Raw genomic sequence first — 24,119 nt, forward strand, 5'->3', positions numbered from 1 at the left:
GGTCCACCAGGACACCTAGATCCCTCTCCCAGGAAGCACTACTGTTGAGCCAGCTACTGTCTACTTCAATTTTATAGATGGTTGATACAGGAAGCCCTCCCTGTTCACCAGCATGACACAAATGCTACGGTTGAACTAGCTGGCCAGGAGAGCGGTGCGGTGGCCTAGAGGTGGCGCCCTCGCCCCACAATCAGGAGGCTGTGAGTTCGATCCTCGGTACAAGCAGATATTTCTCTCTCTGGGCACGATGAGAATAAATATCTGCCGAACAAAACTCCGCTCTGGTGACAGGAAAGGCATCTGGCCATTGAAACACTCGGCTAACTCCATTCAGTTGCCCAGATTCCACCCTGCAAGGGATGATGGGGTTGTTAAAAGAAGAGGTGCTGGTTGTGAATCTTCATGGACCAGGAATGGATGTTTTCTTGCCTTCCTCCCCAAGAGCTTCCTTGGAAATGGAACTGAAGGTCCACCCTGAAAAAGCCGAGCCAAGACACTTGGATTCTTTCCTGAGAGAATGACACTTGCCAAAGTATGGGGAGATGTTGCCAGCCACGGTTCGCTCATCAAAACACCATTATTAAAATTAAAGGCTAGGGGAGGAGCAAGGGAGAAGAGGCCCCATAATTGCCCAAGCCAATTTGGGGATGCAGATAATGAGGGGTGAACGGCACAATAGGGGGGGGGACCCTCTTTTTGCGTTGGCTCTCATGGAATCCAAGAGGAAACGGCTTTCAAAGAGGACAGCGACAGAAGGGAACAAGTGGCCATCCTCTTACGATGATTGGGTCAGGGCGAGGGCTCTGCAGCTGTTGGCCTCCTGTTCTAAAAACAGAAGTATATTTTTTTGCAGCTTTTGTGGTGGCTTGGGGAAGGGATGGGTGGGGAGGGTCCAAGGAGAGAATTTTCGAAGGGTTGAAGTTGACAGCTCATTTGAAAGGGCAATGCTGTGGGCGCTCTCTGAGCTTGGTTGTTTTCCTCCAGATGTTTCATGACCCAACTAGGTAACACCATGAGTGGTAGAAGGGTGTGTGGAGTATGGAGGGGGGAGAGGAAAAGGAGGAGGCGTGATGAAGCGTGATGGTTTTCTAACAGATGTTTCATGACCAAAACTAGGTAACATCATCGGTGTTAGGAGGGAGTGGGGTGGTTGGAGGGTGGTGGTGGTGGTGGTGGTGGTGGTGGTGGAGGAGGAGGAGGAGGAGAGGAGGAGGAGGAGGAGGAGGAGGAGGAGGAGGAGGAGGAGGAGGAGGGAGAAGGACTACTATGGGGTCCTTGGTTCTCTCTAAGCGTGATGGTTTTCTTACAGATGTTTCATGACCCAACTAGGTAACATCATCAGTGTTAGGAGGGAGTGGGGTTTGTGAAGTGGAGGAAAGAGAGGAGGAGGAGGAGGAGGAGGAGGAGGAGGAGGAGGATGGGTGTGGGTCCTTGGTGCTCTTTGAGCTTGATGGTTTTCTTACAGATATTTCATGACCCAACTAGATAACATCATCAGTGTTAGGAGGGAGTGGGATGTGTGGAGTGTGGTGGTGGTGGTGGTGGTGGTGGTGGTGGTGGAGGAGGAGGAGGAGGAGGAGGAGGAGGAGGAGGAGGAGGAAGGAGGACTATTATGGGGTCCTTGGTTCTCTCTAAGCATGATGGTTTTCTTGCAGACTTCATGACCCAACTAGGTAACATCATCGGTGGTAGAAGGGAGTGGGGTGTGTGGAGTGGAGGAAAGAGAGGAGGAGGAGGAGGAGGAGAGGAGGAGGAGGAGGAGGAGGAGGAGGAGGAGGAGGAGGAGGATGGCTGTGGGGTCCTTGGTGCTCTTTGAGCTTGATGGTTTTCTTACAGACGTTTCATGACCCAACTAGGTAATATCATCAGTGTTAGGAGGGAGTGGGGTTTGTGAAGTGGAGGAAAGAGAGGAGAGAGGAGGAGGAGGAGGAGGAGGAGGAGGAGGAGGAGGAGGAGGAGGAGGAGGAGGATGGCTGTGGGGTCCTTGGTGCTCTTTGAGCTTGATGGTTTTCTTACAGACTTTTCATGACCCAACTAGGTAACATCATCAGTGGTAGAAGGGAGTGGGGTGGTGGAAAAGGAGGAGGACGATGCCTGTGGGGTCTGGTGCTCTCTGAGCTTGGTGGTTTTCTTGCAGACGTTTCATGATCCGATTGGGTAACATATCAGTGCTAGAAGGCAGCGAGATTCTAGCATTCCCTTCCCAACACTGATGATGTTACCTAGTTGGGTCGCGAAACATCCACCAGAAAACCGCCAAGCCCAGAGAGAGCACCAAGGACCCTCGCCGTTAACCCCGCGTTACAAACATCCCCTTCCAAAGAGCATGACATTCTCAACCCGCTCCCAGGGACGGACACATCGCTGACGAAGCAATAAACCCTGGACTCAACGCGGCGTTTGCGAACTTCTAGAAACCTTTTTTTTTTTTTGGCAGCAGTTCGGAGCCCGGTGGAGCCCTTCCATGCTGCCGTCTGCGCCGTGGCACCTTCCCGATTGGCAGCCCTCCTCCCTTTCCCCTCTGGAAGCCATTGATAGATTTTTTATATTTATAGTATTGTACCGATGCGATGCGACGCGGCGCAACAGCCGGCGGACGTTTTGCTGGCCTCCTTCCTTGCCTGTAGCGTTTCCTCGGATCCATTTACGAGAAGGACGCCGCTGGATAATGTGGTTATTCTGGATGGGATCCAGCCCAGCCATCTATTATTATGTTTTCCCGCTGCCTGGAGGAAAGATGATGAGATCTCGTAAGCCCCGTGTGGCAGCTGTTCCCTTTTCTTTTCTTTTCTTCCTCTTTTCTTTTCTTTTCACCGTATTCAAAGGTACGTCGGAGGCCCTCAGCTGCTTTGCCTTCCATGGGGGCAGGAGTAGCTGGGCCCCAGGCATTTTATTTTAGTTTTATTTATTTCGTCGGTCGAACATAGCAATAGCAATAGCAGTAGACTTATATACCGCTTCATAGCCTTTCAGCCTCTCTAAGCGGTTTACAGAGAGTCAGCATATTGCCCCAACAATCTGGGTCCTCATTTTACCCACCTCAGAAGGATGGAAGGCTGAGTCAACCCTGAGCCGGTGAGATTTGAACCGCTGACCTGCTGATCTAGCAGTAGCCTGCAGTGCTGCATTTAACCACTGCGCCACCTTGGCTCATCAACATGGACAGGGTAACAGGGAGTGTGGGATTCATATAACTTAACAACCGGTTCTCTGCCCTAATGACCATCTGGGTAGGTGGGGCTCAGTGGTCATGTGACTGGGTGGGCGTGGCCAACTCAAGGTTACTCAGGTCAACGGGCGCTTCGCCTTAGCTGTTACAATGTAATAAGGTTAACCGGAGAGGCAGTTTCTGTAAGCAGGTCAATAAAGATTAGGCTAGAAACAGCACCAGAATGTTTCCTTCCTGCCTTCCTTACAGGATTAGCCCTGTAAAGTTGGAAAAAAAACAAAAAGATATTTCTTCCAACAACTGGTTCTCTGAACTACTTAGAAAGTCACCAACCGGTTCTCCCGAATAGGTGCGAACCGGCTGAATCCCACCACTGGTAACAGGTATAAGGATAAGGATAAACATGGAGATGAACACAGGAAATGAGTTCGAATAAATGGGGACAGTAGGACAGGGAAGGGTAGGCAGGGACATGGCATTGAAACGGGGAATTCCATAATTCCTTGTTGTTGTTGTTATTGTTGTTTTGTCATCGTTGTTGTTGTTGTTGGTTTTGTTTCTCAGAGATCTCAAAACTAGATTCCAACATTGTTGGATATATACGGTTGGTCTGGCAAGTGGGAACATCTATCATAAATGCTGGGCAAACCTTCCTGTCTATTTGTTCTTTCTTTCATTTTGTCACACATGTACGAGGTGACAGGTATAAGTATAAACAAGGAGACGAACAAGGGAAATGAGTACAAATAAATGGGGACAGTAGGACAGGGACGGAAGCAGAGGTGGGTTCCTACCAGTTCACACCTATTCGACAGAACCGGTTCGTCAAATCTACCAAACTGGTTAGAAGAGGTTCCACCAGTGGACCCGGAAAGCAGGCCACACCTACAGAAGAGGTTCCAAAATTTTTTGAAACCCACCACTGGTCCTTGGATGTGATTATTCTACATTATCATGCTCCTATTTATAAAACTCAGTGCCTCTGTGAAAGGTAAGGATGACTACTGCGTTTGTGGTGCAATCAGAACATTGCGTGTGTTGAAGTTGTTTTAATGCAAACCAAAGATTGCCTTAAAAAAAACAAGTTTACATCCTATTCTCATGCATGCCAGTGCTGTGTGTGAGGCAATTTAAGGTGGTTCTGAAACGTGTCGTCGGCATCTTCATATCCGGTCACATGGGCGGCAAGCCATTCCCATCCAGTCACATGGGCGGCAGCCACTCCCACAAAGGAGGCCACACCCACAGAGTAGGTTCGAACAATTTTGAAACCCACCACTGGACGGAAGGCACGCTGGTGCCCTTATTCATGCCCCCTTTACCGACCTCTTAGGAATGGCGTGAGGTCCATGGTGGACAGTTTGAGGTTGAAGCTGTGGGAGATTTGAGGAAGCAACAATGGAGTCGGGTAGAGCATTCCAGGCGTTGACCACTCTGTGGCTGAAGTCGTATCTTCTGCAATCGAGTTTGGAGCGGTTTACTTTGAGTTTGTATTTATCGTTGCCCGTGTATCATTGCGGTTGAAGCTGAAGTAGATGTTGACAGGTAGGACGTTGTAGTAGACAATTTTGTGTACTACGCTTAGGTCAGACCTTAATCGGCGTAGTTCCAGATTGTCCAAGCCCAAAATTTCGAGCCTGGTGGCGTAAGGGATCCTATTGTGAGCAGAGGAGCGGAAGACTCTTCTCGTGAAATACCTCTGGACTCGCTCGATCGGATTAATGCCCGATATACGGTGTGGATTCCAGGCAGACGAGCTGTGTGTGTGTGTCTATGTGTGTAAAAAGACGGGAAATATCCCAATCAAGAGGATCTTGTTGCTTGTTGCCCTGGCCAGCTCCATTCATTCACAGCAGTTGCAGAGGGGCGAAACGAGGCTAAACAAAAGAGCGTAAAATAGCTTGGCTAATTAGCAGAAGTGGGAAAGGAACCTGCGAAAGAAGCTCTCGTGAACCTGGCTCGGAAGCAGCAGCAGCAGGAGGAGGAGGAGGAGGGCTGGGTTCTCCCGGGTTGGGAAAGTTCCCCTTTTAAATAAGATTATACTTTTAAATTACCCCTAATCAGAGCAAGGTGACTAATGGTTAAACACGCTGCCTGCCTGCTGGAAAGACAAATAGGCTGTGTTTACTCCCACTCCCGTCTCTCTCTCTCTCTCTCTCTCTCCCCTTCCCTCCCTCCGCTCTCTATCTCCTTCTCTCTCCTCTCTTCCTCTCTCACACTCCCCCTCTCTCCCTCCCTCCTCTATCTCCTTCTCTCTCTTTCTCTCCCCTCTCCTCTCCCTCCTTCTCTCTCTCTTCCTCTCTCCTCTCTTCCTCTCTCCCCTCTCCCCCCTCTCTCTCCTCTCTTCCTCTCCCCCCTCCTCCCTCCTCCCTCCTCTCTCTATCTCTTTCTCTCCCCTCTCCCCTCCCTCCTTCTCTCTCTCTTCCTCTCTCTCTCTCTCCCTTCCCCTCCTCTCTCCCTCCCTCCTCTGTACCTCCTTCTCTCTTTCTTTCCTCTCCCTCCTCTTCTCTGCCCACTTCCTCTCTTCTCTTCCTCTCTTCCCCTTCCTCTTTTCATTTCCTCTCTCTCTCTCTCCTTCCCTCCCTCCCTTCGCTCTCTATCTCCTTCTCTCTCCTCTCTTCCTCTCTCGCTCCCCCTTCTCTCCCTCCCTCCTCTATCACCTTCTCTCTCTTTCTCACCCCTCTCCTCTCCCTCCTTCTGTCTCTCTTCCTCTCTCCTCTTTTCCTTGCTCTCCTCTCCCCCCCTCTCCTCTCTTCCTCTCTCCCATCCCTCCCTCCTCTCTCTATTTCCTTCTCTCTTTCTCTCCCCTCCCTCCTTCTCTCTCTCTTTCTCTCTCTCTCCCTTCCCCTCCTCTCTCCCTCCCTCCTCTGTACCTCCTTCTCTCTTTCTTTCATCTCCCTCCTCCTCTCTGCCCCCTTCCTCTCTTCTCTTCCTCTCTCCCCCTTCCTCTTCTCTCTCTCTCTCTCTCTCTCTCTCTCTCTCTCTCCTCTTTCCCATCCTCCCTCTCTCCCTCTGCCTCCTGAGATTTCTGCTGAAATTACTCGGTCTTTGAGTGAATTATTCAGATGGAAGGGAAAGCAAAGATACAGTGTTGGGCCTGGTGGTGTTCTCTTATATAATATGTAAGTTTTCAGAAGCTAAACTAAGCTGGGCTTTGGTGGAGAGAAGCCCAGCCTGTTTTAGTCTCCAGTCCCCTAATCATCCTGGTTGCTCTTCTCTGATAGCCATCTTCCAATATTGGAGAGACTTCCATGGAGAGGAGAGGGTCAAGCTATTTTCCAAAGCACCTCAAGGTCAGATGAGGAAGAATGGATGGAAACTGAGAGATTCAATCTGGAAATAAGGAGAAATTTCCTGACAGTGAGAACCATCAACCCATGGAACAGAAGTTGCCTTCGGAAGTTGTGGGATCTTCATCCCTGGAAGCTTTCAAGAAGAGACTGGACTGCCATCTATCAGAAATGGTGGTCTCCTGCTTGGGCGGGGGGGGGGTTGGACTAGATGACCTACAAGGACCCTTCCAACTCTGTCCTTCTGTATTAAGACTTCAGCTTCCATCTTACCCTATAAATGAGGGGATTAAGCGGTGGCCTGCTGGTTTCTAATGTCCTTGGCATCCCCTTTGCGACTGGGGTGCAACAACATTTTTATTCCCTGACTCAGTAGTCTCCAGGATTCTTCAGCGTGCATGAAAATGCGTGCAGATTCTGATCTGGTAGGGAGAGACAAAAAATAAAATAAAATTTAATATCCTCCCTGCGCAGCTGGGAATCAAAAGCAGGGAGAAGGAGACTTGGATCAAGCTATTTCTATGCAAAGCCCTGTTGTTCTTTTCTAAAAATACATAGATAGTTGCAACATGTGCACATTCTCACACATATTCATACCATTCTTTTCTTTATTAAATCAATCTATTTATTTTGCAAGAGAAAAAGGCACTTTGTTCTCAAGGAGGTTGGGACAATTTAGTCCTGAAATCACGATGGCACAATCCTATTCCTGTCCTATTCTATTCTATTCCATTCCATACGCTATTCTCTATTCCATATTCTATTCCTTATTGGGCAACAATAAGTTTCTTCTCTCTCCCAGCTTCCAAGCAGAATGTAAAATAGAATAGAATAGAAAATAGAGTAGGGTAGAATAGAACAGAACAGAAAATAGGATAGGATAGGTTAGGTTAGGATAGGATAGAACAGGGAATGTAGAATAGAATAGAATACCATAGAAAGAATAAAATAGAATCTATTCTAAAATAGAATAGAAAGAATAGAATAGAAAAAATAGAATAGAATAGTCAGGTAATTCCTCCCTAGTTCTAGGTTGGTGGTCTTCTTGATTAGTTTCCATCCATTGCTTCTTGTCCTGTCTTTAATTTTTGAATAGGAGAGGAGAGGAGAGAGAAGAAGAGAAGAGAAAAGAAGAGAAGGAAATAGGAATAGGAATAGAGAATAGAATTGGAACAGAACAGAACAGAAAATAGAACAGGATAGGATAAAACAGAACAGAAAATAGGATAGGATAGAACAGAACAGAAAATAGGATAGGATAGTCATTCCTCCCTAGTTCTAAGTTCGCTCTCTCCTTAATTAGTTTCCATCCATCACTTCATGTTCTGCCTTTAATTTTTGATCTACTTAATCAACCGGCGAGTCTCCAGATGTTCGGCATCGCTCAGCCGGGAGAGACGAAGAAATTCACCAACATCTGGAAGGCTACATGTTACCCTCCAGTTGTCTGCACGCTTAATTGCTGCCTTCAGGGGCCGTCCCTCTCCGCCCCCCCCCTTCCACCCGGTCTGTTCCTCTGACTTTGGTTTGCAGGAGTGAATAAGTCTTTTTGAGGACTGAAACGTTAAATGGATGGGGAGAAGGGAAGGAATTAGTCAAACGTTAATAAGAACTCGGAAATTTTCCACAAGAATGGCATTTTCTCCCTAATGGGGGTGGGGGCAACAGGGGGAAGGGAGTAAATGGATTTCAGTGCCTTCAATACAGCCTTGGTTGACTGGCCAGAAAGTATTCAGGCAGAAAAAAAAACTTGCTAAAACGTGGAATCGGGGATGTTACTATTTGCACAGGAGCAAATTGCAATATTCTTCTTCTTACTCAGTATTGTACGTTCTCATTTCCTCCCAAGATTTTTTATTTTTAGTGTGAGTGTGTGTGTGTAGATAGATAGATAGATAGATAGATAGATAGATAGATAGATAGATAGATAGATAGATAGATAGATAGATAGAGATAGAGATAGAGATAGAGATAGAGATCAATGCATGAATGGTGTTTAATTAATGGTGAAATTATTATTATTATTTTACTACTGGTTCTGTGGGCGTGGCTTGGTGGGCGTGGCAGGGGAAGGATACTGCAAAATATCCATTCTTTCCCCACTCTACAGGAAGGATATTGCAAAATCCCTATTCTCTCCCCACTCCAGGGGAAGGATACTGCAAAATCTCCATTCCCTCCCCACTCCACAGGAAGAATACTGCAAAATCCACATTCCCTCTCCACTTCAGGGGAAGGATATTGCAAAATCCCTATTCTCTCCCCACTCCAGGAGAAGGATACTGCAAAATCCCCATTCCCACTCCAGGGGAAGGATACTGCAAAATCTCCATTCCCTCCCCACTCCAGGGGAAGGATACTGCAAAATCTCCATTCCCTCCCCACTCCAGGGGAAGGATACTGCAAAATCCCCATTCCCTCCCCACTCCAGGGGAAGGATACTGCAAAATCCCCATTCCCTCCCCACTCCAGGGGAAGGATACTGCAAAATCCCCATTCCCTCCTCGCTGCAGGGGAAGAATATTGCCAAATCCCCATTCTCTCCCCACTCTGGGGCCAGCCAGAGGTGGCATTTGCCAGTTCTCCAAACTATTCAGAATTTCCGCTACCACTTCTCTAGAACCTGCTGCATTTCACCCCTGGTGTGTTACTTGGGTATCATATATTTCAATATAAATAAACATGATCTTATTACTCATAGTTATTACATCTCATTCTCATTATTTCACATTTTTACACATTACCCTTCTGTTCTAGTTCAGTTCTTTTTTCTATTCTTTTGTATATATGAACATATTACTATGTTTTGTGTTTGTGTATTGCATTTGTGCTGATAAATAAATAAAAGGAGACTAGTATAGATCTATTTCAAGCTATTTAGCTCTCATCAGCTAGCCATACCCTTACTGGGATTCAAACCTGGGCTGTTTTTACATGTTAGGCAATTGTATTAGCCTCTAAGCCACAAGCTCTCCTCTCCTTATCAGCTGAGCCAAGGAAATGATTAAGCGTTATGTCAAAGCACCTGGTGCTTTGCTTCCCAGTATGCTCCCTCCCATATTTAGGCACACCAGGTGCTTTGACATAACAAAAGGTAGCCAGATTCACTTAACAACTGTGTGAATAACAGAACGAGTGCAGTGATTCACTGAAGCACAGTGGCAAGAAAAGTCGCAAAATGGAGTAAAATTAACTTTACCAAGGTCGGGTCAATTGTGGTCGTAAGTCGAGGACTACCTGCATAATGTCTCTGGCTATGTTGGTGATGTGTTTTCGGTGTCCGCTCACACCTCTCTCTCTCTCTTTCCCAGACCAACGATGCTGCAGGGAACATGTGGAATTGGCTTTACTTCATCCCCCTCATCATCATCGGCTCCTTCTTCATGCTCAACCTGGTCCTTGGTGTCTTATCAGGGTAAGGACCCCCTTCTCTTTCTCTTCTACCCTGCAGTTGTGAGTTTGGTGGGTCAGTTCCCATCCCAGAGAGAAGATAGGACAGGGGAGAATATTCGTAGCTCGGGGCTGATCCGTGGGGTCCTTGGCGGTTTTCTTGCAGACATTTCATAAGCCAAGTAGGTAACATCATCAGGGCTAGAAGGGAGTTGGGTTTGGAGGAGGAGGGCTGTGGGGTCTTTGGTGCTCTCTGAGTTTGTTGGTTTCCTTGCAGATGTTTCATGACCCAACTAGGTAACATCATCAGTGTTAGAAGGGAGTGGGGTTTGCAGAGAGGAGGAGAAGATGACGAGGAGGAGGAGGGCTGTAGGGTCTTTGGTGCTCTCTGAGTTTGTTGGTTTCCTTGCAGATGTTTCATGACCCAACTAGGGTACATCATCAGCACTAGAAGGCAGTAGGGTTTGGGGAGAGGAGGAAGAGGCCGCTGAGGACTGCGAGGTCCTTGGTGCTCTCTGAGCTTGGTGCTTTTCTTGCAGACCCAACTAGGTAACATTATTAGTACATTATTATTATTATTAGGGGACAGACTAGAAGACCTCAATGGCTCCTTCCAGTGCTATAATCCAACGGGACAGTTCACATACCTATAGAATTCCTTCCTTCATCTTAATCCCCACTACCAGCTGGGACGGAGTAGCCAACATCCCTGCAGCTGCAAAAAGAGGAAACCGAAAGAAGATTACCACGCCCAAGGTTCAGGGGAGGGATCCGGCCGGTTCATACCGCTTCGGGCGGACCGGATGCTAATTTTACATCTGGTTTGCTGAACCGGTAGTTGCAAGAACTGTCTGACCCCCTCCTGCCCTATCCTCCCAGGAATCTCCACGCAGCCTGTTTTGGATGCCAGGCAAGTGCAGCGCCCGCACAGAAAAACGGGGCTCCTGGAAGCTCTGGAAATAGCAATGGCAATAGCAGTTAGACTTATATACTGCTTCATAGGGCTTTCAGCCCTCTCTAAGCGGTTTACAGAATCAGCATAATTGCCCCCAACAACAATCCGGGTCCTCATTTCACCCACCTCATTTCGGAAGGATGGAAGGCTGAGTCAACCTTGAGCCGGTGAGATTAGAACCGCTGAACTGCAGATAACAGTCAGCTGAGGTGGCCTGCAGTACTGCACCCTAACCACTGCACCACCTCGGCTCTCGGAAATCCAAAAACGGGTCTGTTTCCAGCCTCCGGAGAGCCCCCCGGAGCCTGGGGAGGGCAAAAAAACTTCCCCCTCCCCATGGTGCAGGAGTCCGAGTAGGCCACGCCCAGCATGGCCACACCCACCCAGAAGAGAGAACTGGTTGCTAAAATGTTTGAATCCCACCCCTGCCAAGGCTGTGCATGGTTAGAAGCCCTGATCCTAATGGCCGTTTTGATCAGGTGTCTGTTTTCCAGCCAAGATCAGACTAATCGTAGTTGAGTGTGTGTGTGTGTGTGTGTGTGTGTGTGTGTATGTGTGTACACAAAACCATGTGCCCTCCCTCTCTCCACTTCTACTGAAGACAGATGGAGTCAAGAACGGCTCGTTTCTTCCCTGCCTCTGTGATCTCTTTCTACATTCTGGATCGCTCTGATTGTCTACCTTGGGGTAATCTAGATTCTCGAGCCTTGCTCTTGAGTTGCCGAAGAATTCTTGTCCTCCGCCCCTCAGCTCCTCTGGGCCTCGATGAATAATGCAGGCACTGCAGTAGGAAGCGAGGCTTTTTAGAGGGAAGGGATGTTGGAGCGAGTGGCTGGGGTTGGTTTGCCTTGTTTTGCACCCAGGGGAAGGAGGTCAGCCTGCGGAGCTTCAAGAAGTCTTCCTTAGGAAAATCTTCCTCCTATTCTCCTTGGCCAAGCGCTTCTCTCCTTATTGTGTTTCGGTCAAGAAGAACATGATGCTAGGTCCCGGGATGGTGAACCAGTGGCACGCAGGGCTCTGTCTGCGGGCACGCGTGCTGTCACCCCAGCTCAGCTCTACCGCACGTGTACGTGCGCCTCCCGCCGGCCAGCTGATTTTTGTGCCTGCATGGGGGTGGCAAATGCAGGAGATGCACGCAGATGTGTGAGGTTGAGGGGGGCTCAATTGAAGTTGTGAGTCGAGGACTATCTGGAGCTGCAAAATTGAATAGAATGGGATAAAGCAAACCCTTTTCTTCTTCTTCTTCTTCTTCTTCTTCTTCTTCTTCCTCCTCCTCCTCCTCCTCCTCCTCCTCTTCCTCCTCCTTTCTTCTTCTTCTTCTTCTTCTTCTTCTTCTTCTTCTTCTTCTTCTTCTTCTTCTTCTTCTTCTTCCCCTCCTCTTCCTTCATTCTTACTCCTCCTCCTTCCTTCTCCTCCTCCTCCTTCCCTCTTCCCCCCACTCCTCCTCCAGCTCCTCTTCTCCTCCTCCTGCTCCTCCTTCTTCTTCCCTCTCCCCCCCCACTCATCCTCCTCCTCCCCTCCTCCTCCTCCTCCTCCTCCTCTCCTCCTCCTCCTCCTCCTCCAATTAAAAACACTCCAGTTGCCTTAAAAAAAAGCACTTTTGAGAAAAACCTTACAGATGTTCTATCGGTCGCTATCAACCTTAGTAGCCTGGATGGGCCACACAGTTTCCTTCACGTAAAGCCGCTCCTGGTGACCCAGATTTTACCAGATCAGCGGTAGTTCAGTAGGCATAGTACTTGATTTGCATGCATGATGTCCCAGTTTTGATTCTTAGCATCTTCACAATGGGAGATAATACAGCTTCAAAGGCTAGGAAGTTGATGCCTCCTCCGTGTAGACAATATGGGTCTAGCGGACGGCTTTCTGGAAGAGTAGGTTTTAACTGTAGGAGCCATGGCAGCGCAGTGGTTAGCATGCAGGATTGCAGGATAATTCTGCTGACTCGAGGGGGCACCTTCGTTGACTTGGGAGAAATATGAGGAGGAGCAGGCCGAGTCAGTCCAGGGCCTTTTAGGATTGGGATGGCTTGTAGGCAGGGAGGAAGGGGGAAAGGATGACCAAGAGATGCTAAGCAGTGAGCATGAGAGACAGAGGTCAGGCGATGAGCAAGGACCACCCGCTCCTGATCCAAGAGCATGGAGAGTGGAGAGAAGGCGAGAACAGCGCAGGCTGACCCAGCAACTCGGGAGGAGAGTGCCCTGCCCCTTTTCACAAGGCAGGGGACTGAGACTTAAGGAGACTGGGGACTAAGGGACTGAGACTTAAGGAGATCCTGGAGCCAGGGTTTGATCCTGACCGACTCAAGGTTGACTTGGCCTTCCATCATTCTGCGGTCGGTAAAATGAGGACCCAGACTGTTGGAAGGCAAGATGCAGACTCTGTAAACTGCTTAGAGAAGGCTGCAAAGCACTATGAAGTGGGATATAAGTCTTAAATCCTATTGCTATTGCTTGCTTCCCTCCCTCCTTTCCTTCTTTCTTTCCCTCCCTTTTCTTCTTCCTTCCTTCTTTTTCTCCCTCCCTTTCTCCTCCTTCCTTCCTTTCTTCCTCCCTTCCCTCTCAGTGTTTAGAATGCAGTATTGCAGGCTAATTCTGCCAACTGCCAGCAGTTCAATCCTGACCGGTTTAAAGTTGACTTTGCCTCCCATCCTTCCAAGGTCGGTAAAATGAGGACCCAGATTGTTGGGAGCACTGGTTAATTGTCCTCCCTGTTAGGAAGTTTCTCCTTAATTCCAGGTTGCTTCTCTCCTTGATTAGTTTCCAGCCATTGTTTCTCGTCCTGCCTTCTGGTGCTTTGGAAAATAAATTGCCCCTCCCTCTTCTTTGTGGCAGCCCCTCAAATATTGGAATAGTGCTACCACATCACCCCTAATCCTTCTTTTCTCCAGATTGGCCATACCCCAATTCCTGCAACTGTTCTTCATATGTTTTAGTTTCCAGGCCTTTAATCATTTTCTTTGTTCTTCAAAGATCGTGGTTTAGTAGCATTGGGAAGCCACAGGGTTCTCCTTTAATTATATTGCTACATGTTCAGACTCTGTCTTCCTCCTGGGTATCATTTTGTGTGTGTGTGTTTGTTTGTGTGTGTGTGTGCGCCGCAACAATAGGTTCCATAGTTAGCATCTGGCACAATCCATCTATCTCCCCTGGCCTATTTTAGTATCCCACACACACACACACACCTGGAGAATTCATTTCAGTTCAACCTTCTGCCCCTTTGGGAGCAGCTGTGGGGGAGAAAAAGAAAGAAAAAGAAGAAAGAATGAGATTTGGAGCAAGCCGGATTTCTGGCATGACATTGGCATAGTGTCATGCCCCTGTCGGAGCCTGAATATGTGGAGGAAGAGAGCCAGAATTGGAGCCGATGGAGATCGAGGGGGCACCTTCGTTGTCTTGGGAGAAATATAAGGAGGAGCAGGCCGAGTCAGGCCAGGGCCTTTTAGGATTGGGATGGCTTGTAGGCAGGGAGGAAGTGGGGGGAAGGATGACCAAGAGAGGCTGAGCAGTGAGCATGAGAAACAGAGCTCAGGCGATGAGCAAGGACCACCCCCTCCTGATCCAAGAGCATGGAGAGTGGAGAGAAGGCGAGAACAGCGCAGGCTGACCCAGCAACTCGGGAGGAGAGTGGCCCGCTGGCAGACAGCGAGGAGGCTGGGGAGGAAGATGGGCCAGTCCTGGAGTCTGGGGAAGGCTCTGATGAGGGCTCTGTGTCGGAGGCAGAGAGGGGGCAAGAGCCATCCAATAGTTATCAACTGCCTTTGGAGTCAGAGATAAGTGGGGCAGAAGAAGAGCTGGAGCCTGTTCCAGATGTGCACATGCGCAGAACTGCCAGGAGAAGGGAACATTTAAGGAACAAGGGCCAACTCGGGAGTAAAGGCACAGGTGGATGGTGAATGGCCCCTCCCATAGGGAATAAAGGGGAGCAAAAGGGGAGTGGAGTTTGCAGGAGACCATTAGTTCACTTAGTAAGTGTGAAGAGTTCATGACACTCAGAGACTCCTTGCCAAGTATTTTCTTGTACAGCCATTAGATATCGGCCTGGCAGCTCTCCAAGCCTGATAAGGTCTGTGGTTGTAAATTCACCCTTGAAAAGACTGTTTGCCAAGACTTTGCTGGATATGATGAGAGGAATTCACATTAGCGTAATAAAAAAAAGGAGTTTTGTTGGGACAAGGAGTCTGCTTCGGGATTTTGGGAAGCCTAGGTCAGAACATCATCACTTGATGGCTGCACCATTCAGCACCAGAGCATGGACTGAGAAAAAAGTCCTGTGTAGGTAGTGCTCAACTTGCAACCAAATTCGTGGTGCTAAGCGAGACATTTGACAAGTGAGTTCTGCCTCACGGTTACGACCTTCCTTGCCACGGTTGTTAAGTGAGTGGCTGGTTATGAAGGTTGCACTCGTTTATCTGGTTTCTTCTCCGCAGGGAGTTTGCCAAAGAACGAGAGAGAGTTGAAAACCGCCGAGCTTTTTTGAAACTCCGGAGACAGCAGCAGATTGAGAGAGAACTGAACGGCTACCTGGAGTGGATCTTTAAAGCAGGTAAGATGGGGGACGGGGGGCGGGGAATTCCCAAGTTCTGGGTATCCCCCTTGAAGAAGAATTTATATAAATTGGAACCGGTTTAGAAAAGGAGAACAAGGGTGACCAGGAATTGGAAACTTAAAGAGCTTAGAGTAGGGGTGTCAAACTCAATTTCATTGAGGGCCGTAGCAGGTCTGTGGTTGGCCGACTGAGTGGGTGTGGCTCAGTGGTGGGATTCAAATTTTTTCACTACTGTTTCTGTGGTCATGGCATGGCTTTATGGGCATGGCAGGCCAACAATACTGCAAAATCCGCATTCCCTCCCCTCTAACCTGCTGTCTAGCTCTGTTCTCCGGTGCAGGGCAACAAAAGAAGATTAGGAGGACAGGGCCAGCCAATTTGCCGATTCTCTGAACTACTCAAAATTTCTGCTACCAGTTCTCCAGAACCAGTCCGAACTAGTTGAATACCACCTCTGATGTGACTGACTTAGTGGGTATGGCCAGCTTGACGCCACTCACTGGGCCTGGCTGACTGAGTGGGCCTGGCTGACTGAGTGGGCGTGGCCAGCTTGATACCACTCCCCCAATTGCTGGCATGTTTCCTCTTCGTACTGGGTAGACCGGGCTGAAGCAATGTGGACTGAAGCTCTCAGGCTACATACCAGCAACAAGTGATAGACCATGATCATAATCATAAAATATAATCCTCATAAATCACAAGATAGAACATCCAGTGACAATCATACGGCACTCAATAAGCAATCAACATTAATCATAATAAGATAATAAATAAAAACAATCGATATAGATCATAAGATACAAGCCACAAAGTTACAGTCAAAAGAAGGGAAGAATAATATAATACAGCTTTACTATATATATATTACTCCAATATATATATAGCTTTACTATATATATATTACTCCAATCTCCACCTTAACAACAGTTAAAGTAATGCTATTTTTAACTGATGGATTTTTTTTAAAAAAAATCCCCTTCCCTCCCTCATTCCCTTATTTTTTCTTCCTTCCTTCCTTCCTTCCTTCCTTCCTTCCTTCCTTCCTTCCTTCCTTCCTTCCTTCCTAACTTCCTTCCCTCCCTCCCTCCCTCCCATATTTTTCCTCCCTTCCTCTCTCTCGCCCTCATTTCCATATTTTTCCTTCCTTCCTAACTTCCTTTCCTCCCTCCTTCATTCCCATATTTCCCTTCCTCCCTCTCTCGCTCCTTCATTCCCATATTTTCCTTCCCTCCCTCATTCCCATATTTTCCTTCCTTCCTTCTTTCCTCCCTTCCTTCCTCTCTCACTCCCTCACTCCCATATTTTCCTTCCCTCCGTCATTCCCATATTTTTCCTTCCTTCCTTCCTTCCTTCCTTCCTTCCTTCCTTCCTTCCTTCCTTCCTTCCTTCCTGCCTGCCTGCCTGCCTGCCTGCCTGCCTGCCTGCCTCCCTCCCTCCCTCCCTCCCTCCCGGTTCTATTTGGTAAATCTCAGAATATTTAAAAATAAATAGGTTCTAGAAACCTGAGATCTGCCAAGCAACACCGTTGGAAGACTTTTCTCTAAAGCAGCCCCATCATTGATTATAAAGCGGTTAGAGGCATTGCGTATCTCTCCCATGTCCCCAAGTGGTAGAAGGCTAAGCATTGTTCTTTCTGTGTTTTCAGAGGAGGTGATGTTAGCAGAAGAAGACAAGAATGCTGAAGAGAAATCCCCTTTGGATGGTGAGTCTCCTAGCTATGCGTTTCTCTCCTCATATGCTGACTCTATAGCTTTTAATACAAAAGTCGGGGTAGATAATAAAAACAGAGGCTTAGAAGCAAGAATGGGAGAGAGAGAGAGAGAGAGAGAGAGAGAGAGAGAGAGAGAGAGAGAGAGAGAGAGAGAGAGAATATATATATTTCAGCACCACGGACAGCTCAGAAACTGCCTTTCACTTATAGAATCAGAGTCCACCCAGATTGATTCAATATTTTGTTGATTGAAAGGAGAATATTTGTAGCTCATGGTTGAAATGAAGGGTCCTTGGTGCTCTCTTAACTTGGTGGTTTTCCTGCAAGTGTTTCCTTCAATATTACACCCACACACAAGAGGGCAAATATAAACAGAGAGTAAAACCCCGCTCCTTACTAGCATTGATGATGTTATCTAGTTGGGTAATGAAACGTCTGCCAGAATACAAGCAAGCTCATTGAGTACCAAGCACCCTGCAGTCCTCCTTCTCTTCCACCCCACAATCCCTCACTCCCTTCTAGCACTGATGATGTTATCTAGTTGGGTAATGAAACCTCTGCGAGAAAACAAGCAAACTCAGAGAGCACCAAGGACGCCATAGTCGTTCTCCATTCCTCCTCCTCCTCCTCCTCCTCCTCCTCCTCCTCCTCTCCACAATTTCTACTCCCTTCTCGCACAGATGATGTTACCTAGTTGGGCAACGAAACATCTGCAAGACAACAAGCAAATTCAGAGAGCACCAAGGATCCTTCATTTTGTTGATTTGTCAGATTTGAAAGCCTGCCTTTGGTTTCAGGAGCTCAAACCAGTGGCTATTAACGCTCCTTTTCCCCCATGACAACAAACTTCCATAGAGATAAGTTGTGCTGAAAGAGAAAATGACTTTCCCCCAAAGTCACTCAATGATCTTTGTTATCATCATGCTGTTTATTGCAGCCTTAAGGTTGACATCTAATCTAGTTTTATTCGAAGTGGGAACATTGATGTACGACACTAGCGATTTTGGGATGTTTTTTTTTTAAAGGGCCCCTCCTCGTTTGCTAAATAATTGGTCCGCGAGAATTGGAGGCGCAAAACACTTGAGAATTGAGACTGGGATAGCTTTCTCGATGCGCAGAGTTGTTTTGGGAACATTATGTCAAATCACGTTCAAGCCACAGGAAATCATGTAGCAGCCACCTTAGTCCATTGGAAAGAGATTTGATTTGAATAGCACAAGAGGGAAACTTCCAACCCCCTTCTTTGCTTGATTCTAATGTCGGGCCACGATACCAGGGGGGGGGGAGACGCGGTTCTGATTTGCAGCCGCCCAAACATCCATCCATCGGTCCCTGTTTTGATGGCTTTGAAAATGTTCAAAGACGGTGGGAGGTAGCTGTGCTTAGCTGGAAGGCTAAATAAATAATGGCGCTTGCCAGGAAAGGATGGAGAAAGGAACTGTCAAGGGGTTGATAGGCTCTCCAGTGGTTGGTCTGGGGCTGCTTCGAAGCCATCCTTCAGATGAAAAGCAATTTATTTCTCAAAGCTTTGGAGAGTTGAAGAAGTTTGAGCCTCTATTGAAAGCTAATAGCCCAGTTGTTTATTGCCTACTAGCTGGATACTCGTGCTCCGCTACGAAACTATGTGATCGGGCTTGATAAATCGACACTTACAGCTTGAAAATTAATGAGTAGTTATGATCGGCCTCTTCTCTCCCCTTCTCTCCCTCAGGCTTGCCCCACAAAAGCCTCCGTATCCTATCCCCTTCTATCCCTCAGGCTGGCCCCATAGAGGCCTCTCCTACCTTATCCCAGCCTGCAGGCCAGATGAGTCACGCGCTGGCCACATCCACACCCAAGTGGCAGTTGGAACAGAGTTCCCTTCAGGTGGGGAGAGGGAGTAGAACGTCTGAACTCCCAGCCCGCAGGCTGGATGAGTCACGCGCTAGCCACATCCACACCCAAGTGGCAGTTGGAACAGAGTTCTTTTCAGGTGGGGAGAGGGAGTAGAATGTCTAACTCCTTAGCATCAGAGCGTGTTAATAATAATATAAGCAATACTAATGATCTGGTGGTCATTTGGAAAATTCCTTTCCAAACGAGCACCTAGAAGCCAAGAGGAACATACGTGCCAAATTTCAAGTTTGTAGGCTTTACGGTCCTGGAGATTTTGTAATGATACATGAGTGGTATTTTATATAGAGAAGATTTCTCCCCTTTTCTGTACCCTTTTGGTATCTAGTGCTGAAAAGAGCGACAATCAAGAAAAGCAAAAACGATCTAATTCACGCTGAAGAAGGAGAAGATCACTTCACCGATGTTTGCTCCGTGGGTAAGTCTAATGAGGGACATTCTCCTGCTTCGGGAGGCAGCCTCTGTTCCAAAGCCAAAGGTTCCGGGTCATAAATGAGCCAAGCACATTGTCAACTCTGCCCCAGGGGTTGCCTGTGTTTAGTTACAGGATGCCACTTTGGGGAGGGTGCTAAGAAAAATGCAGCTGGCACTGGCTGTGAGTTCATCTGTTTGGGTATTTCTTGTCTGCCATGGACCAGAACCAGTCAGAACTAGTTGAATACCACCTCTGATGTGGCTGACTTAGTGGGTATGGCCAGCTTGACGCCACTCACTGGGCCTGGCTGACTGAGTGGGCGTGGCCAGCTTGATACCACTCCCCCAACTGCTGGCATGTTTCCTCTTCGTACTGGGTAGACCGGGCTGAAGCAATGTGGACTGAAGCTCTCAGGGTACATACCAGCAAACAATTGGTAGCCCATGATCATAATCATAAAATATAATCCTCATAAATCACAAGATAGAACATCCAGTGACAAATATGCGGCACTCAATAAGCAATTAACATTAATCATAATAGGATAATAAATAAAAACAATCGATATAGATCATAAGATACAAGCCACAAAGTTACAGTCAAAAGAAGGTAAGGAATAAGTAGTAGGAAAGATAAGAAGAAGAATATAATACAACCTTACTAGATAGTTTAACAGTGTTGTGGGACTTAGTTGCTTACCGGAGTGATGTCACTGAATGCATTTGGAAAGGTCCCAACCTGTTGTGGCCTGCAGGCAGCCAGCGGAACTGGCAGCAGAGTCGGACAGTGAGGAGGTTGGGAAGGCTTGGATGAGGGCTCTGCGTCAGCGGCAGAGAGGGAGTTAGACAGCAGCGAGGCAGAGAAACAGCTGGAGCCTGTTCCCAGTGTTCGCATGTGCAGAGCTGCCAGGAGACAAGAACAACCAAGGAAGCAGGGTCTTTACTTGGGAGTAAAGCCACACCTTGGAGGTGATTGGCCCCTCCCATAGGATACAAAAGAGGAGCGAACGGGGAGGTTTTTTTTTGCAGGAAACAATTCAAGGGGGAAGAGGGAACGGAGCTGGCAGAGAAAGAGAGAGAGACAGAGGCGGACCTGGGTTGTCCATCAGCCCTCAGATGGAGAGTCAACAGTCACCAGGTCTGGAGGTGGCTGAATGAGGAAGAGGAAGAACAGTTGGATCCAGAGCCTGACACACAGAGGCCCAGAAGACAGAGGAGAGGAGAGCAGTGGAAATCCGTGGGCTGGTCTTTGGAACGGAAGAGCCACTACTGCTAGCTAAGCCCCACCCTAGCTCTCGGGATCAAAGGCAGGGGGCGGAGATGAATAGGTGTGACAGATAACTATTCATCTCCCCGCCGGACAGACTTGTTAGCTTGCGGTGAGAGAGAAACTTTTTGCCGGGACTGCTGGCACTCCTAATAAAGGAATCTTAAATAAAGTTCACTTCAGAGGGTATGCCGTGTTTGGGGAGCTGGGTCAGAACAAGGACTGGACAGGGAAACCTTTATCATGGGAGCCCATGAATCTCTGCTCCACATCCGTAGAGCTTAGAAATGTGACTCAGATTTGGTCTTACGTCAAATTCAAACATAACCTTTCCCGTTGGAAGAACTTCCCTTCATCTGGATTCCATCCTCGGCTGTAGAATTTCCTCATGCGTGCGCTTCCTTCCGCTTCTCAGAAACGGTATGATCTCAACAGCCGAAGGTGTCGGCTTTATAGCGTTTTAATATGGATAATTTCTTGACACGCTGATGACAGCTTGTAGGAAATTTACTGTATAATTACCGACGGCCACCCCCACCCCCACCCCAAAAGTGCTGACCGACAGGGACCTCTGGCCAATGGTTACGGTTTTTTATGAGTTGTTTTCTAATTCCCTTAAATTGTTCTGCAAAGAACCTGGTAATCACTTTCCAAAGCAACATGTGGTAGCAGCAGATAGAATTTGCTTGATTAAAGAAAAGATCGGGAGGGCGATATAATGAGCTTCAAATGTAGGAGAAAAATGCACACCGAAGCATCATAAAGGCTGCAGTGGGCCATGTGCTTATGCTAAGCAAACGAACCAGACACATTATAATTGTGACTCCTGCTATTATTTCCATTACTGTTCTTCATTAGAATTGAGCCAATTTACAAAAGTGAAATCTTTCATGGACAAACAAAAACAGGGTGGTTTCCTCTTCTGTTAGCCACATGAATCTCTGTTGTGGCCCACCAGATTCGGACAGTGAGGAGGTTGGGGAGGAAGATGGGCCTGGGGTCCTGGAGTCTGGGGAAGGCTCTGAGGAGGGCTGTGTGTCGGAGGCAGAGAGGGGGCCAGAGCCATATGCCAGTTATCAGCTGCCTTCAGAGTCAGACATCATAATTAATTCGTAATTTAATAAACTTATATGCCGCCCAATCCCGTAGGACTCCGGGCAGCTTACAAATAGAAAGATAAAACAAAAATAAAAAATAGGGGAAAGTGAGGCGGAAGAACAGCTGGAGCCTGTTCCCAGTGTGAAATACCGTGAAATACCTCTGGACCCGCTCAATTGTATTAATGTCCGATATACAGTGTGGATTCCAGGCAGATGAGCTGTATTCGAGGATTGGTCTGGCAAAGGTTTTGTATGCCCTAGTTTAAAACTATTGACTAACAGTTTCAGGAGGACAATCAAAGGAGCAGCTGTGGTTGGGATACAATTTGGCCCCTCCTGGTGTGGGCCGTGACCTCTCGCGTGACGAATGGCGGCTGGGATATCTTTGATTCTTGGGGGTCCCCTTCCCCCTCTCAGATTGATACTTTCTTCTATGACCGCAGGGTCTCCATTTGCCCGGGCCAGCCTGAAGAGTGGCAAGAACGAAAGCTCCTCCTACTTCCGTCGGAAAGAGAAGATGTTCCGCTTTTTCATTCGGCGCATGGTGAAGGCCCAGAGCTTCTACTGGATTGTCCTCTGTGTGGTGGCTCTCAACACGATGTGCGTGGCCATCGTGCATTACGATCAACCCGAAGGTCTCACCACCACCCTTTGTAAGTAAGGTCTTCTTCTGTCAACTCTACTTCAGGGTTGGGAACACAACAGGTTGGAGATTCTCCATCATCCAGGTCCTGGTAGCCTTGAAGGTGCTTTTCCAAAAGTCAACTAGACTTTCTTGGGTTTTTTCCTCTCCTTGGAAACATTTCATTTCTCCTCCAAGAACTGAACTGAAGAGGTTTTGGGGGATGAGAAGCGAAAGGTTTTCAAGGAAAAAACCCAGTGGTGAAATTCAATTTTTTCTACTACCGGTTCTGTGCGCGTGGCTTGGTGGGCATGGCAGGGAAAGGATACTGCAAAATCCCCATTCCCTCCCCACTCCAGGGGAAGGATACTGCAAAATCCCAATTCCCTCCCTCCTCCAGGGGAAGGATACTGCAAAATCCCCATTCCCTCCCCACTCTAGGGGAAGGATACTGCAAAATCCCCATTCCCTCCCCACTCCAGGGGAAGGATACTGCAAAATCCCAATTCCCTCCCTCCTCCAGGGGAAGGATACTGCAAAATCCCCATTTCCTCCCCACTCCAGGGGAAGGATACTGCAAAATCTCCATTCCCACCCCACTCCAGGGAAAGGATACTGCAAAATCTCCATTCCCTCCCCACTCCAGGAGAAGGATACTGCAAAATCTCCATTCCCTCCCCACTCCAGGGGAAGGATACTGCAAAATCTCCATTCCCACCCACTCCAGGGGAAGGATACTGCAAAATCCCCATTCCCTCCCAATCAGTTGGAACTCAGGAGGCAGAGAATAGAAGGGGCAGGGCCAGCCAGAGGTGGCATTTGCCGGTTCTCTGAACTACTCAAAATTTCCACTACCGGTTCTCCAGAACCTGTCAGAACCTCCTGGATTTTACTCCTGAACACCCCCCCCCTCAAGAAATGCCAGTGGTCTTTTGGAAAAGCCTCATATCAGATTGCACCCTATCTGGACACTCCAAAATGCTCAGCCATTTTGCAATGCCCCCCCCCCCCCTCCATCACCGTGACTGGATGCTTGCAAGCACTGAGTAAATACCCTTAGGTATTTCTCCACACAGTGAGCAAAATGGAAAAAAGAATTTCCATGTTACCCAAGACATTTGAAGCTTAACAAGCAAAAAGTAAGCATGACCTCTTTTTGGGAGATGATTTAGAGTGAAATCAGAGGCTGGGTTTAAAAAAAAAAATATTCTGAGGTTTGCAAGTTCTTTGTTCTTTTTTCGACAAAGGAATATAATAATGGCGACCGGAGTACAGAGAGCTGGATATACATTTTTTTCTGATTTAAAACTTTTCCTCCACCTAAGTTGGGGCTAAGTGGCTGAAAAAAGAGCATTTGTCTTTCATCCCTCCCCTCTTCTTCTTCTTCTGTATTTTTTTATTTTTTGAAAAGTAAAATAAAATAGCAGCAACCGAGGGAACGAGAGCTCACTTCGCCAGAAAATGATTTCGGTAGAAAAGTGTTCTTTCTTTCTTTCTTTCTTTTTTTAATTTTCCTCCCCAAAAGTAGAGAACTTTATGAACAGAGATTCATCTCCCAGCTGGTGTCAGAAAGAATGTTCTTGTTAATTACCAATTGAGTGAAAAATTATACAGGCAACACAGAGCGAAGGAGAAAAAGAAAGAAAAGGCAGAGCCCATTTTAATCGCACAAAAAAAATGGGATAAAAGCAGATATTTCAACAGCGTGGAAGCTTAGGAAAAGCAGACATATTGTGAATAGCTGACAGGTGCATCGGCTG

General features: G+C 47.6%; 1 protein-coding gene across 1 annotated transcript in view; it reads left to right on the plus strand.

Moving 5' to 3' along the window:
• CACNA1B (calcium voltage-gated channel subunit alpha1 B) overlaps window positions 1-24,119 on the plus strand; it is a 180,012-nt gene that overhangs the window by 69,636 nt on the left and 86,257 nt on the right. Inside the window, exons 11-15 of the mRNA XM_087707623.1 lie at window positions 9,771-9,874; window positions 15,234-15,349; window positions 16,998-17,054; window positions 19,285-19,374; window positions 22,181-22,390. Coding sequence (XP_087563749.1) covers window positions 9,771-9,874; window positions 15,234-15,349; window positions 16,998-17,054; window positions 19,285-19,374; window positions 22,181-22,390 — 577 coding nt within the window. The remainder of the gene's footprint in view (window positions 1-9,770; window positions 9,875-15,233; window positions 15,350-16,997; window positions 17,055-19,284; window positions 19,375-22,180; window positions 22,391-24,119) is intronic.

The sequence above is a fragment of the Thamnophis sirtalis genome, unplaced genomic scaffold (assembly GCF_051295495.1).
Source record: "Thamnophis sirtalis isolate CommonGarterSnake01/CBP01778 unplaced genomic scaffold, rThaSir2_p1.2 scaffold_2, whole genome shotgun sequence".
In the NCBI taxonomy this organism is placed as follows: domain Eukaryota; kingdom Metazoa; phylum Chordata; class Lepidosauria; order Squamata; family Natricidae; genus Thamnophis; species Thamnophis sirtalis.